Source organism: Vigna unguiculata, chromosome 6 (genome assembly GCF_037176805.1).
Source record: "Vigna unguiculata cultivar grain cowpea cultivar isolate G323 ecotype 2 chromosome 6, ASM3717680v1, whole genome shotgun sequence".
Lineage (NCBI taxonomy): Eukaryota > Viridiplantae > Streptophyta > Magnoliopsida > Fabales > Fabaceae > Vigna > Vigna unguiculata.
The window spans coordinates 37875501-37892469 of NC_140797.1; the positions used below are offsets into that span (position 1 = coordinate 37875501).

At 31.6% G+C, this 16969-nt stretch overlaps 2 protein-coding genes across 3 annotated transcripts; both read right to left on the minus strand.

The window, feature by feature from the left end:
- Window positions 1-667: 667 nt before the first annotated feature.
- On the minus strand, window positions 668-3377 carry LOC114186662 (uncharacterized). 2 transcript variants are annotated; one of them, XM_028074635.2, is made up of 2 exons: window positions 3252-3377; window positions 668-2362 (listed from the first exon to the last, which is right to left on the minus strand). In XM_028074635.2, the coding sequence occupies exon 2, from the start codon at window positions 2082-2084 to the stop codon at window positions 975-977; it is 1110 nt and encodes a 369-aa protein (XP_027930436.2). In that variant the 5' UTR covers window positions 2085-2362; window positions 3252-3377; the 3' UTR covers window positions 668-974. The 2 variants fall into 2 exon arrangements, with proteins under 2 accessions (XP_027930436.2, XP_027930435.2); XM_028074634.2 differs by lacking the exon at window positions 3252-3377 and adding an exon at window positions 2787-3166.
- Window positions 3378-11393: 8016 nt separating this feature from the next.
- Window positions 11394-16686, minus strand: LOC114187242 (FACT complex subunit SPT16-like). The gene is made up of 2 exons (XM_028075434.2): window positions 16384-16686; window positions 11394-14790 (listed from the first exon to the last, which is right to left on the minus strand). The coding sequence occupies exon 2, from the start codon at window positions 14774-14776 to the stop codon at window positions 11570-11572; it is 3207 nt and encodes a 1068-aa protein (XP_027931235.1). The 5' UTR covers window positions 14777-14790; window positions 16384-16686; the 3' UTR covers window positions 11394-11569.
- Window positions 16687-16969: the final 283 nt, after the last annotated feature.

Consider the following 16969-nt stretch of genomic DNA (forward strand, 5'->3'; position numbering starts at 1 on the left):
TCTATTCATGATACAACACAAAAACAAGCATAGTGAAAACGCAAGGGAACGATAACAAGGGAGGGGACAGCAACAAGGGTCACCCTGAAGGGGTTAATTTGGTCTTTTAATCACCCCATGAGTTACACATGAAAAGTATAGGGTGCAGAAAAAAGCAACTCTAAAAGCTGGTCCAAGGTCGTGTCATGGAAGGCCCAAATGGGAGGCCTTTGGATTCGGGCCCAGTCTTTCTGACCTTTGTATTAATGACAGCTTATGTTCACAATAAGTTGTTTTAAATTGTAGTTATCAATATATGTAGTAGTACTTTGTAACCTCGTTACATACTTTTCTGTAAACACTCCTAGTTAATTTAATGAGTTTTTTTTTTTTTTACCTATATAATACGTGGCTATCTAATTCATTCATACTAAAAAAATAGCAGTAGTTGATTTAATCTATAAAAACAAATATATCTTAATCATTTTTCGAAATCACTCTTCCCTGTATTCTTTGTCTCTCTCGTTGATTTAATAAAAAAAAAAAATTAGTCTAACTATAATTAAGACAACAAAACTTATAGGTTGAGTTATTTTTTTAAAAAGAAAACATAAGTTCTAAACTGGGTTTGTTATAAATAGAATCAGCTTGGATAAACCTTTTCATAAAACAAAAAAATAAGAAAATATTTTTAAATATTAAAATAATTTAGATTGAGATTAAATTCTTAAAAGAAGTTAAGTTAAGAAAACATCTAACCAAGAAATTTATTTAAACATTCTCGTAATCTATTAGTAAGATGAGAATGTGCTTATGGGTCACATACATATATACAGATAACTATGTACCTGAATAAGCACTAAAGTGTTCTTCTTCTAGACACACATACATACTTTCATATAACTGTTTACAAAGCAAAACGTCAAAACTAGTACTAGAATTATGGAGTTCAATGACACCTGAACCCCATAATCATCACTGAACCAAAACGTAATTTAGAGGGCTAACTTTTCTACTTCTTCAATGGGTAGATTCAGCTCTGTTTCTCCATTGCTGTCACTCAGAACATTGTGACAAGTTGAAGAAAAGAAGGAGCAGCAATTGAAGTTCATGTCTGAACAAGAGTAGGTGCAGATTGATTTCAGAGTTCCTGTGCCAAGATTGTAAGAAACAACAGATCCTGGAAGCTGCAAATATATGATTTTTGATTGTTCACTAAAGCCAACGGGTGCAATCTTGAAAGGGTCCCAATCATAGAAGAAGATGCCACAAAAGTTTTCAAGCTTAGACATGAACACTTCAGGCTCAACACTATGTACTAAACTCCAAGGAAACGTTTTGTAATCCCAATAATACAGGAACCCTTCATGCTCATGCTCATTGAGAAGTTTCCAAATGTGGAAGCCATCAAAATCAGTGTAGCAGTAGTAAATTCTGCCTCCTGACTCACACAAACGACGACGAAAAGTTAATGTTGGTTGCCAAGACCCATCCTTGGAATAGTTTGGTAGTTCATATAGCTCACAATGGCTTCCTTGGACTTCATACACCAACAAGTGTCCACCAATTTCCCAATGAATTGACCCGTTTGAGTAAAGAGGGGCTGTGCCAAGTTCTTGAAACTCAGACTCTGGCAAAGAAGGAACAGTTATGTTAATGGGGTGGTGGCTCCTCCATTTTCCAGTGGCAGAAGAGAAAACATGAACTTTTAGTTGATTGGATTGTGAAGAAGCTGCTTCAACCAGCACAACCTCAAATTGGCATCCATCAAAGGCTAATCCAACTCTGGTAACATTCTCTTGGATTCTGGTTTGAGGGATTGGGAGATTGAGCTTGGTGAGGGGGTTGAACACATGATAACAGAACTGGTCCTCACTGAAACCGGACAAGAGAATTAAGCCATTGCTCAAAGCAAGGGTCTGCACAAAGTTTTCAGTGGAGAAGCAGAGCCAGTGGTTAAGGGAAGCTCTTTTTCCACTTTCAACATCCATGAACACAAACTGAGATGACCCATTTTCAAATTGATAGTGGCAAACAAGACCAACACTAGTATCTAGTGAGGTTGAGCCAACAGTTTGGTACTTTCCATTTCTCATAATACTCATTGATGCAAACTGGTGCTTCCCAACACAAGAAACAATCCCCACCACTTTTTCTCAACACCTCTGAACAAAAGATGAATCAGATCTCTGTGGGAACTTGGTTTTGGACAGTGGAATTTGTTTTTCAGAGGAAAAATTCTAGGAAGGAGGAATCATTCATCATCACTATCCAAATCGGGTTGACTTCATGACTTCGTACAATTCAGAAGCTTGAAAGAAACTTCTTGTGGCCTTCTGGGAAACAGCTACCGTAAGAGTTACGTGGAAAGAAGCAAAAAAGTCTCCATAGAAATGAACCCCAGCAAAGAAAAAAAAGGCAAAATTAGACGAAGTTTTCTATGCCAACCTTTTCACACTTACGTTCATTACCAGGAAATAAAGAATAGATAGACACAAAAGAGACAATAGCTTGTTTATTCAACTCAAACTATGTTAACGTATATTCATGAGATCAGAAAAACAAGGACAAGGGCAACTAACCCAAAAACCAAAAACGAATCATTATAGTTATGTCTAGTCTCCTAGACCAAAGTAACACCAATAATAATAATAATAATATTAATAAAATGAATTAAACAGAAAACAATGAATAAACATATGAAATGGGAAAACAGGATTCAATACACAAAGGATGATAAAATCATAGCAGAAAATGAAAATCCCAGTTGAACAAAGTAATCTAATGAACTAAAGGAAGAAAAATACCTTATCAATGAAACATACCACAGAAGATCACATCATCTATTTCGTTAAGCAGAGATAACAAAACAAGACACGACAAAAACAAAAAACAAGACAAGAGAATCTATGAACAGAAACCCTATTACTGTTTGAACTTTTCTCCTCCTTGCCCCTCAAGTCATGTCTGATTTTTTTTCATTGTTGACTTCATTGTCAACCCCGTTAATTGGTTCACTCTCTGAAACTTACACTGTCATAGAATTAATTACAAGTATCTTACTTTTTCCCTTAATATATTTCTTTTGGTGAGAAAGTAAAAGCATCTTCTTGGGGAAGGAGATGACTAAGTTAGGTCGGAAATGATTAACTAATTAAAAGAAAAAATGAGAACTTTGGGATGGTGTTGAATTTAAAAACTGAACCCTTATTTTATTTTAACCCTTGTTCTGATTCGGATGTAAGAAGCACGAAAGAAAAACAATCACATACCTCAGAAGTTCAAGTTTTTGTGTTAATCTTAGTACATGACATTGATCTTCCAAAGTTTCGTAAACGAGATTGTGAGGTTCATGAGAAGTTATAACCTCACTTGTGCCTCTGATTTGAATGTTCACAGCATATTTGAGACTTGTTGAACCAGTCTTTATATTAGAATATAAAACTTGTGCAACAATTTTGATAAAGTAATGAAGAGTCTCTATATTAAAACTTGTGCAACAATTTTAATAAAGTAATTTCAAAGATATGTCTTTTAATGAGTGCGAAACATTTAGGTAGGTTTTGATCAACTAAACTTAATGTTATATGGGTATTGATGTAATATGGTAACTCGTGTGAAATCTAACACTAACATATAAAGTACATGAATGATAAAATAAATTGGACAAAATAATAAAAATTTAAATAATTATAATTTTTTAAAAATAATTGTAAAATAAAAGTGTGATAAATAAATTAAAACAAAAAAAAATGATAATTTAAATAATTAGAATTTTATTATTTATTATTTTTATAATTGTAAAAAAAAAGAATAATACATAAAATAAAATAAAATAATGAAAATTTAAATAACTATAATCTATTAAAATAAAGAAAACCAAATGTTTTAAATAATTTAGAACGAAGATGCATCAATATATAATGATTTTAAAAAAATTAAATGAAATCACAAGAGTGATAAAAATAATAAGTTTTAAAATGTTCAACTAAATTAAAACAATGACCATAAATAAATGAGATGCTTAGAAAATTTTGAATGAACGCCTAAAAATAACAAAATATGAAATAAGTATAAATATGAAAAAGATTGAATGCAGGCAGAACTAATGTTGAAAATATTAAAAAAAAGTTAATGTAATATTAAAAAAAAAAACAAATTGATTATATGTCAATTTTAAAATGATCACAATGTATCAAAGATGACGGTGAATGACGGGAGTATATAAAATGGCTGAAGAAACAACTAAAAGTTCCAGAGCATGGATGAAAACACTTTGATAACATGATTTTAGAATATCAAATAGAAAATGCAAAATACAGTAATAAAAGAACAAAGAGATAAGTTGCATAAGCTCCTTCTTAGTTGACTCTTATTTGACTCAATCTAAAAGATAACTCAAAATTATATCTAAAAAAATAGAAAAAAAAGTACAATTTTTTTTTCTCATCCATTTATAGGGACCGACCAAGAGCATTGTTATAAGAATATATATATTAGAATTAATTACAATAAAATAAAAGTGATAACTTTTTCCTAAGAATGATCCACTTAAGACATTGCAATTAATTGTTGAGATTTTTATGGTCTATAATTTAGTTAAATTAGCTTCCAGTAACTTAAGACATTGACATTGCAAATTGACTCATTAAATTGTTAGTCATCCATATCTCCGATACTAATTCTTAAAAGAAAAAAATATAATATGCAAAAACATTAAGGAACAATGCATGCATTGATGAATGCATGCTTTGATGCTACAGTCATGCAAAATGCGACAAATATAGTAAAATTGGATTAGGTTATATTTTATTAAAACATTCTAAATGCATTATTTATAAAAATAATAATTAGTTTAGAAAATAATCTTAAATCAATAAATAAATAAATAAAGAGTATGATGACCAACATAATAGTAATTAAAAAAAATATTTGTATCAATTTAACGTTATTATTTTATCTTTACTTTTAAATTAGATTTTATTTTTAAAAGACTATTCATAAGCAACCAAAATTTTGGATCACACTATAAATTATAAATTATTTATCATAGTCTAACATAAAATTTTATTTTGGTGAAAATTACTTCATGTTTAATGCATCTATTTTCATGTCTAATAAATTTTATTTTTTTATTAATACATTCAATTTTACAATTGAAAGGTTGGAAATTGTATTCTAAAAATAAGAATTTAGTTAATTTAACTTAAGAATAGTGTGACTTAAATAACATAAAATATGCATATTTTATTATTTGTGTAAAAAGTTTATAAATACTATGTCAATATTATTCTTAAAATGTTGTAAATATATATTTTATTTATATTTCTTTTTAATGATTGAAATAGTTGTTCATTTTTTTCATAAATTTGAATTCCTTTAAAGATTATGTTGAAAAATAAAACATTTAATATTGGATTAGAAATTATTTTTAAGTAAGTTTTTTTTATCATTTTCTTGAGTTGACTTTATGAGAAGGATGACATGTTTACATAAGGGTTTGCATGAGGTGTTTAGAATAAAGATAAAATCTTTATTAGTAGAAGAATATAACATTAGATTCTTGATCAAAATCTTTTATGTAGAAGTTTGACATAATCCTATGGGTAGAATATTTTACTATTTAATTATCACAACAATTATATTTTATGCAGGGATAGTAAATTTGATGTGCATGAATGGTTTTTATATGTTTTGAAAATATAAAGATATGAGTATGATATAAATTTTTTATTTTTGATATTGGAAAGGTTGCTAAGAAGAATTAATTTATATTGTCAAATTGTTGGTGGATTGAAGAGTTGCTCAAGCTATAGATAAAAAAAAGTTGGTTTGAATATAAGGCTAGTTTTAATGTTTATTTTTATTTATTTAAAATAGATCTTAGATTATAAAAATATGTTGGAATCATTAGATCAAAATTTATTTTTTTAAACCTGTTTAACATGATGTTGAAAACCAAAGTGTTAGAAGTTTATTTATTTGAAAAACTGAAGTCACAATGAATTTTTCACTCAATCAAGTCATTTGTAGCTAAAGAGAAAATTGGAGTAAGTTAACCTTGTTCCTAACTTCATTTTTCACTCAAACCGGTTATCTTCGATGAAGAAGAATTTGATTATAAAAAATAAACTATAGTTCAAATTAAATATTTTTTTTAAATGAAAGTTATTTCTAAATTAAAAAAAAAAATTAATTTCAGGAATGAGACAAAATAGTATATATTTTGGAATTAAATGGGGCAAAAGAATTAAGTTTTTAAGTATGATAGGTTGTGATATTCCAAAAGTTGTGTTTAAATATTTAAGGGGAACTAGAATTTTACAATGAAAAAATAATAATTTTTAAGATATTTATTAATAAAAAATAATAGATAATGTAATAATTTTGAGAATATCTTTTATCTTTAATAAGTAAAAGATTTTTTTAGATTGTAACTATATATGTTAAACCACAATAACTCAATTTAAAAATATTAAGACATAAACCAAATGATTTCTTTTTACAACCCGTATAATTCGTTGTATAAGTGCTTCGACGGATTCCAACAGTAAGTTTATAAATTCATTTTATAAAATAACTAATAAAAAGACATGCACATTTAATTTTTAAAATAACAAAAAAAAAATATTATTATTTTAATTATAAAAATAAATTTAAATAATTATTATAATTTTACGGCAATGCATATTCTTTTACATAATATTTTTATTATAAATAATTAAATCGGTTAAGTAAAAATATAATTAAATTTTTGAAAAATATAACTTAAAAAATTAAATTAATAAAATAATTATTTTAATTAAAAAATAATTTAAAAATAAAATTAAAAATAATATACATATAGAATTTCTTTATATAATAATATAGATATCATAGAGAAAATATAATAACAAATATATTAACAAAAATATCTTATCATGTCATATATCTATATTATAATCTATATTTTGAATTATTATATCTAAAATAAAATGAGTTTCATTAAAATTACTTAAATTAAAATTCTATATTCCACTTTTAATTTTTTAAATGGGTCAAAATATAATGTCGCCCTCTTGATCACAGATAAAGTCAGGTATGATCTAAACTTTTAAACTTATTTAAAATAAAAATCGGACAGTAAATCAGAAAGCGTGCTAAGAAAATTCTCTCAGAATTTTTTATGAATAATACAGTGAATCCAATAATTTTCCTCACCATTTTTTTTTTAATTATCCATGTCATATTTAGTCTCAGGACAACAAAAGTTAACAGAATAACTTATTTATTAAATATATTGATAAGAAATTAGTAAAATTAAATATAAAAGTTATTGTAAAAAATTGTATAACAAATAGTTATAAAAAATGATTTACTTTGTATTGATTATTATAATTATATAACAAATATTTTGAAACTCTCGTTGCAATGGTCTCTTATACGTATTTTCCTGTTAATTAAAAAAATTAATGTAAAACCCACTTTTGTCTAGGAGTGGCAAAACGGGTTGGGCCTAACGGGCCAGCCCGTCAGCCCGTGTTAAAAGGAACTGGATTGAAGATTTCAACCCGTCAGTCCGTTCTGGCCCGTCCCGTCCAGCCCGTCAACTTGACGGGTCAAAGTACGGGCCAGCCCGTCCTGGTCCGTTGGCCCGTTTTAAAAAAATAAAATAAAATAAAAATAATTAAAAAGATTAATTTTTTAGATTATATATTTTAAATATATAAATATATAATAGTATTGTAATTTAAATCATTAACACCTACAAATTAAGTTTGAATTATTAGTTATAATTGAATAATTTAATATGTAAATTTAATAATTATTTTAACTTATCTAATTAAAAACATTAACTAATCAATTAAAAGTTAAAATAATATTTTATTTGATTAAATATGACTTTAATAATAATTTATATGTATATATAAACAAATTTAAAAAAAAAAATTGAAAACTAATTAAAAAAACAACTAGACGGGCCAGCCCGGCCCGGCCTATACGGGACGGGTTGTGACTATTGGCCCGTTTCTGTTTGACGGGCCAGCCCTTCCCGGCCTGTTTTTTGACGGGCCACATACGGGCCGGGCCAAAACGGGCCGGGCTGACCCGTTTGCCACCCCTACTTTTGTCTGTCCAGTTAAATTAAAAAGGGTCAGCCCACTTGTTTATTTTTTTCAGAAATCTTTTTGATTCTCCTCTCTTCTTTTTTTCTTAGATTATGTTTTTTAGAGGAAAAAGATTAGAAAGAGAAGGAGAGGAAGAGATCAGAATGATTAGAGAGTGAAGTTGATGTTGTTATTTTTAAGGGATTAAAAAATGATTGTAGGGTGGATTAGAAAGTGAAAGTTTGTTAATGAATTAACTGATGTGACATATTAAAAAAAACTTTTAATAGATAAAAAAATTAAATTACCAAAATATTCCTAATGTTAAAAGTAATATAAAATGTTATATAAATCATTTAGAATAATTTATTTAATTTTTGTTGATCAATAAAATAAAAAATATATTTATAAAAAAATGAATAATAAAATTTATTTGGTATGAAATTGAATCTGACATTTATCAATTTAATGTTTACATGGAAAATAATTTATTTATGTTTTATTTACTTTTTAAGTCTTTGATGTATAAAGTTTTTTGTTTATTTGATATGAACATATTTTTTTAATTTGATTATGTTTGTTAATAATATAGGTAACAATTTCTAATAAATTTGTTTTCTTTTCTTCCAATTTTATAGAATTATATATTGTTTATATATTTTTAACTTTTATATTTTTAGATGTTTATTAATAATAAATTTTTTATTTAATTTTATTAATAAATTAAAACTAAAATTACATATATTTATTTGTTAAAAAATTAAAATTGATAAAAAATTACGAGGGTAGAAGAGGTAAAAAATAAATATAATGAGGATAAAGTGATAATTTCTTATTTATTATCTTCTAATCTCTTAGCAATACCTATATTCCACTTTTGGCCTTCCCTTGGGTCACCTCAAAAGGAACAGGGTGTTCACCATCTATGTCTTGCTCTCCATTCCTCTTGAACAGTAGATCCACTCAAAAGAACAAGGCCTTAATATTTCCCACCCTTCACAGCTATTGTTCTTTGTTTGTTCTCTCTAACTCAGTTACAACCTTTATATGAAACAGAGGTGGGAACTGGGACCTTTGCTTCTACTTCGCTAATCAAATCGAACACTTCATTCCTCCATCTTTTTAGTCTTTGGGTCGTGGTGTTCCTTTCCACTAAGGGCTCTCTACTCATCAAGAGTAGTAGCAATTTCGAGGTAAGGGAAGATAGGGTTTTCAAATGCTTTTGAAATGTATGACTATTTTTGTTCTAAATTGTATTTTAAATTGTTGAATGATGCGTGTAATTGTATGGAAATGAACTGGATGTTGTTTGGTTTTGTTTTTTGGTTTTACATGTAGGAGCATGTGAGAATCTATTATTCTCGCCCAGGCGAGAAACCTCTAGCCCAAGCCAGAATAGCAGAAAACTCCCATTTGCTTCTGCGCGAGTTGTTGCTTGAGCTAGAGGTTTCTCGCCTGGGCGAAAATAGCAGAAAACTTCCATTTGCTTCTGCGCGAGTTGTTGCTCAAGCAAAAATTCTTGCCCAAGCAAGAGCAGTATTGCTTAAGCGATAACTCGTAGTTGTGCACCATACCTTCTGTCTGAGTTCTCACTCAAGCGAGAAGACCCAAATGCTTGAGAGCGAGACCTCCTAGCTAAAGCGAGAATGTGGCAGATTGGTTTTAATCCTCTGATTTCATATGTGGTTGGTTGAATTACTTTTAAAAGGATGAAATATGTGACTATGCATGTATGTTGTTGTGCATGTATGATGTGATGCTTTGGGACTGTGGACTATGTGTGGAAATTTCATAGAAAAATTCCTTTTGATGATAAAGTAGTGTGTAGTGACTTAAGGATGTAAGGTTGCATCCTGACACTCTAATGAACCAGTCAGACTCACGTAGAGTAGACAAGTTCATGTGGTGAGTAGCAGGAAGTCCTAGTCTCTGACAAGATAATGAAATTAGATGATCATGAACTAACCTTGTGTGTGGTAGGGTGAAATCCATTTGAATGATTCTACAGAACATTAGAGACTATCACAAGTGCAAACAACCAGTGAATCCGATTCCATTACATGTATCTAAATAATAGAGTTAAAAGGTCTTTTACGGTTTGTTATCACATGGTTATGTGTCCAATGGTACTTCTATTAAATTATATTTTGGAATAACTATAATAGTTAAATTATGATATACTTTATATCATTTATTAGATTATAATATGTGATGTTTTTATTTATTAGAGTTTTTCTATTAAATCCAATGTCACAAGTAAAATGTTAAATAACAAATTATTAAAATAAAAAAAAAACAGTAGAAAAATGTGTAAACAAATAAACAGTTAAAAATTACTTTTTAATACTAATTGTTATGGATAATAATAATTATTATTATATTTTTAAGTTTCTATGTTTATCACTATAATAAAAAAAGTCGTTAAGTGGTTGTATTTTAAAAGCAAGCTTTTAATACTCTTTTTAATTTGATAATGATATAAAAAAATAGAATAATCTTATGGAAAATTATAAGATTTTTAGGTCTTAACACCAATATTTACAATAATAAAATGATAGTATTTACCCGCGAGTTACCGGTTAAAATGTTTAGATTATCTTAACTAACTATTTTGTCATCTACACAATAATTGTCACATTTCATAGTTATATCTTATTTAACCTTTTTTAATAATCACTCATTCATTTTCAACACTCTCATTTTTTATTACCCTAATTTTTTTCTCATGCCTTTAATGTCCCACATTCACATTTATAAATATAACTAATTTGATAATCAATCATACCATAAAACTTTCCTTTCTTTTTGACAAACAGTTTGTAGTCTTAAACAAGCCTCGATGCATTTCATTTCATTAATTTCTCCACCAAAATTTAACATTCATCCAACGTACTCAAACTAAAACAACTCGCTATTTTAGAGAAAAGTATTCTAATCAAACATAAAACTCTGTAAAATTATATAACCTCCACTGCTTTTTTAATACTCACATAATTCCTTCAATGAATTCACACCGTAATGTTTTAAAAATATATAAAATATTGGTGATGTAAAAGTATAACTGCAATAAGATCAGTATAGAAGTAAAAAAAGTAAAAGGTGTTTGAGTAATTTCACAAAGCCTAGTTGGTGGTTAATGTGATTGACTCAATTACTTTATCCATAACCTAATATAAAAGCTAACCATATAAAGCAAGGCAAAAAACTGGGAATTGTTTGGAGGCTCGGTTGAGCCTGGTTCTCTATCTACATTCATGGTGGTTCTATAGCCTCTTGGCTAGTGAAAGAGAGAAATAATAATTAGAAAAAAATAAATAAAAACAATCATTGAATGAAGAAAAAACACGTAAACATACATTGCTATCAAGTGGCTGAACTATAACACGGGAGAAAAAGATTTAGTTACAACTCCAAAGTCCAAACACAAGTTGCTATGCTAACGCAGTGACAGCACAAAACAAACTAAACTAAACCTTAAACCGGCTAAAAGGAATACCAAAAATCTATCTTAACTTAGCCCGCTTTGGCATGCTACTGCTTAGATTACTTCCTCTAGACTTACCGAAGCTTTTTGCCTTTCTTCTTTTTCTATCTTCTTCGCTGTCAGACTCGTTTCCTTTTTCCCTGTCTGCATTGCTCGCTTCCCTCTCCAGTTCCTCCCAAGTCTTTCCCTTCTCTTCCTCTGAATCCTCGTCAGAATCCTCATCGTCGTCATCATCCTCAGACTCAACAAGTGATTCACTGTCAGAGGCTTCATCCTCGGAATCAGATTCAGGTTCCACGTCAGAAGGTTCGTAACCTTTGTCTGACTCCTCTGAGTTCTCAGATTCTGAATCAGTAGCCTCCAAATTCAGAAACTCCCATCCACCTCCTTCAATAAAGCTCTGAGGGTCATCCGTGATTGTCTTCAGGATCTGACGCCAGTTCAGATTCAGCCTGCTCTCGTAATACTTAATGTCAGTAGTGTCAAGCCATTCCTTGATTCCATCCAGCGATGTAGAAGGGATAGAATCAATCCTCAGTACATCACGCTTAAAGTCCTTAAACACTATTGTCATATCAAAGTTCTTCTGCCCAAGCCCAACTCTCTCAAGATTCACAATCTCAATCTCACTAAGCGAGACAACAAGGAAAGGGGTCTCTATCAGTTCAACAAGGCAGCTTGAAGTAGGAACAATGAACACTGAAGATTTATGAGGAACCCCAGGGAAGCCCAGCTCTCTAAGAGGTTGATCAAACTCCAACTCAAGTCCATTGAATTGGGCCTGACCCCAGAGATCATTCACCCGATTCACAAAGGTTTGGAATTCTACATTTATTTTGTTCTTCCTATCTCGCTCCCTTTGTTCTTCTTCAAGCTCATCAGGGTCATAGGCTGATCTCTTACCACCTCCAACATTCTGGACCATGTCCATAACCTCAACATAAAACTGAACATCCTTGGTCTTCTTATTTCCTACCATGATATGATTGTGCAGATGGAAGTGCAGAAGAGTGATCATTTCATTCTCTGCTGGCTGGAAAAATGCATGCTTAATGTTGCCAAACATTATGTCTACACGCTCATCTTGCCTGGTGGTAGAATAACGAAATCCATTCACGTGAGCCTCAAGTGTACCGGGTATCTTCCTTCCACGCCCACCAAAAGCAGGACGGATCCAAAGATCAGACAACCGTATTGGCTTGAATCTATTATTAGCAAGTTGTAGTTTCTCCTGAGTAACAAGTGTTGCCCTCTCGGCTCTCTCAGACTCCCTTGCCACAACTTGTCGCCTGAGGGTTTTAATTGACTGCACAACCTCACTAATGTGCCTGGAATCCTTGGAGCGAAATGAAGCCTCCTTTAGATATATAGATCCAGGGAACTTCATTGAGTTTGCATCATGAGGACTGAAAGGGGTCCCAGGAACATTAAAAATAATTCTGACATAGCAATTCCGGTTGGTGTCTTGCTGGCTCGAAACAGTTCGAATGAAAGCCACATGAAAAGGTACCATGCTTCCATTTATAGGCAAGAGAACAGCTTCATTCTTCTGATCAATCTGAATCATCATTTCTCTGGGAGGGGGAAGGTCATTTATGTTCTTGTAAGCCACAAGTTCTGTTGAAGCCCTCGAAGACGAGCGGCTATCTCCTGCCTCACTTCCACCACCAGCAAGCCTCCTTGCAGTTTCTTCATTTTTCTGACGTGCAAGTTCTGCCTGATGCTGCCTTCGAAGTTCCTCCTTAGAAATTTCATGATTGTCTGACCTTAGAGTTGTCTTAGTAAAGGGCTCGGCTCCCTTCGCATCCACTTTTGTGCTTGGCCTTTCCTCTTCCTCCTCATCCTCATTGAAAGAGTATGCTACATCCTTGAGTGCTTTTGAGCTCATAGAAGTTACAACTTCTGTCTTATCTTTGTTGATGATGACAGTATCAGCAAGCAACAGAGAGAAATGCCTGTTCTTAGACTTACTTTTCTCACTTTGTAAATTTTGAAAACCAATTGACACATTAAAGACCATGCCTTCTCTAATTATCTGTTCATTTTTTGCATTAAGATTCAATCCTGATTCACGAAACTCAATACCAATGCCTGTTCCAGCAGATTTTGTCAAATATGAAACCAAGTCAGGAGCATCCCTTTCCACGACAGAGACTGCAGCTTGGTATGCAGCACTTAACTTGTTTCCTGGCTTCATAAAGCCCATGACAGCTTCATGGGCTTTTAAAAGAACCCCATATGCCCTACTTTGAAGAGGGTCTGCATCAATCAAGAAGGTCCTAGCTATGTTGGAGCAATAACTCTTGTATCGGGCTCCAACAGCACATATAATCACACTGGCTGAATCGTAATGCAGTAACTCATCATTGCTGACAGCACTAGGTCTGAGATCAAAATCTCCACCGCTTTGAAAAATTGGTGGGTAGCAAATATCAACATTATCTGCCTTTAGCTTACAATTCACTTTTGAAGGTTCCAGAATAACTTTCTCAGTCTCCTCCATCAATGCTGAATGAGAGACTTTCTTCTCCTCATCGATTACATTCTCAAGTTTTGTAACCACAAAGTTTTTCATCACACTTGTTGTCAGGTAAGCTGCTCTCTTAATTGATGTGAGCTCCTCATTAGTCTTTACTGCAAATATAGAAGACAATCCATTGGCAACATCAACGAGATTAAATTTAGTATTTTTTAATTTTTCAGTCCATGTTTCAAGTAGTTTCCCTTCAGGAGCCTCTCTTGATATGTATCCAATAGTGGAAGAATCGTGATCCTCAGACTTTGGCTGAGCACGGATGGCACGGAATATAGCATCCATTAGAGCAGTTCCATCATCGTTTTTAGGTTTGACATGCAGAACAAGATCAGCCCCAACAGCCTCTCGAGCAGATTTCTTTACCGATTCAAGAATAGAAGCCTTCTTTTGGCTGCATAAGATATGTATCTGTTTCTTCATGAAAACCATAATTGTCTCTGGGAACTCAAATCCAAGAAGCCATAAGTTCAGAGCGGTAGATTTCAGGTACCGCAGGTCTTCCGAAGGTGGAGGACATGCAATTGCTATTGCCTCAGAAGAGCCCCACAGATCTGTGTTGTGCTCGTCCCAATGCGAATAAAATGTTTTCAATCGGGACTGAAATGCATTCAGATCAATAGAATATCCACTTCCTGCTGCACTCAGCTTTCCATTGGATGGTTGTGTACTTCCATTTCGATGGTCTGCCATAGTTTGCTTTCAGTCTGGAAAAAAGAAAATTAGGACACAATAATATCAGTGAGAAGTTGGCGTATAAGTACTGATGCAAAATAGTTCTTAGTTTTCTTTCAGCCACTGGAAAAGTATGTGGTCATAGGAAGTAGGAGGCTTAGTTATCTGGATTCCTTACATTGATGCTATATCTGAAGACTCAAACAACTAAAATTTCAAAACCCAGCCAGACATAAATAAATAAACCATAAAGATGAAATAATCAATTCTAATTATACATTGAACTTTCAAGAATGTAATCTAACAATGACAAGTGTCATCTGCTTTTACTGGATTAATATCAACAAAGCAAAGAAACAAACAGCATGCAATCACTATAGATGATGAAGCAGCATAAATAAAACTAGCCACTGGAAAATATCATATGGAATGGAAGCCAATGAAAACAAAAAGGTATAATCATTTCCCCAACATGCATACTTTTGGAAATAGCAACAAGCTGGATGGTGTAGATCTAAGCACCATTTGCAACATTGGAATGTGATAGCCAAAGAATATGATAGTTATAAAAGAAGTTAGAAGAAGTCTATCTAAATCAGAATCATATAGCAAGCAACTGAACTCCAGTTATATCATGCTCACAAATAACGTATGAACAAACATGGGAAAGATAACTCAGTTGCTTTTACAACTTGTCAGTCAGTAAAGCAACAGATGCAACTAGAAAGAAAAATAATCGACCAAGATAACATCCATATAGTGAGACTCAAGCAGTGTTCATTGATCACAATAAAAATCACCAAGCCTTCGTATGACAGAAAAATAGAACAGAAAAACAATCTTAATCTAAATATCCGCAAACATGCACAAACCCGCTCAAAAGACAGTCGAAATTAATAAGTAACTAAGTATAACCCATAAATCCAGAAAGTTCGGGAACAATGAAAGGAGCACGCATAAAATTGTCTCAGATATAGCTCGAGCAATAGCCTGTCAACGTGTACTGAAAACAAATGAAAACACATAACTTCATTGGATCCACAATTTTGTAGGCTCAAACTCGGTATAATATCTACGGGCATGTCATGTTTGTTTTCATGCTACATATATGAAGCAAATCAGCAAAACAAGCGGGCGGAACTAATCCCCAATATTAGGTTCAATAATCAGCAACAAGATATGCCACAATATTGTACTTGTCAGATGAAAGACCAACAACTTGAACATTAACACAAACACGTGGATTGCAAGCACTTCAAGAAAAAATAAACCACAAAACTTTTCATCAAGAATATGAGCAAACAAGGCTCGAGAATAACAAGTATAGTTCTGCTACAGTAACAAGCACAATTCGAAGGATAGTTCTCAGAACAGAGATCGATAAAAAGTGCTACAACGAATTGTCGAGTCTTTCATACAACTGAAAGATGAAGAAATCACAAATTTCACTTATTAATCCAATAAGACCAAGTAATCAAAATTTTCAGTAGAGAAAAAGTAAAGCGAATCGTGCAAAAAAAAAAGGCTAGCAATTTCTACGAAGAAATTAGAACTTCGTGGTTCTAAAATTACAGTGGCAGAATGAAAAGAAAAAACATATCCAAAAAAACCGGAAAGATCGTTACCTTTCCCGACACTCGGCCTCTTGTCTGCGGTGAGCAAAAACTTAGTGTTTTTTGTTTTTCTTCAATTTGGGAATTCAAGAACCCGAATTGGGGGCAACGAAACTATGTAGTGTCTGAATAGCATTCCAATGCGCGCGCGCACAAACATATATATACTCCGTGCTGTGCGTTGCAAGGAAAATGAAGCATCACCGAAGAATACAAAGGAGAAGAGAGAAAATGAAAAGGAGGGAAATTAGGGTTCATGTGGGAAGAATAACTATACTGTCATAGAAAGTTGGGTTCTGGCAAGGAGAGAAACAAATGTGTCACTGAGAAAAAATTTAAAAGATAATATAACACTATTAACAATTTTTCTCGTGTAATAAATATATATATATATATATATATATATATATAATTATATACAAAGAAAATTTCCACTTTTGTATCTATATTTCATAATTCTAATTTTATTCTTTATAATTTAATTATTTATGAAATTTTTAAAAATTAACAGTTATTTTTACAAGTTTTTATAAAACTATTTACTTATCTCCTTTTTCTTTTTTCTCCTATTATTCATTAACAATTATTTTTCTCATAT

What these genes read in the sequence shown, in the direction of transcription:
- LOC114186662 (XM_028074635.2), bottom strand. Translation starts at nt 2,084, where the DNA reads ATGAGTATTATGAGAAATGGAAAGTACCAAACTGTTGGCTCAACCTCA.
- LOC114187242 (XM_028075434.2), bottom strand. Translation starts at nt 14,776, where the DNA reads ATGGCAGACCATCGAAATGGAAGTACACAACCATCCAATGGAAAGCTG.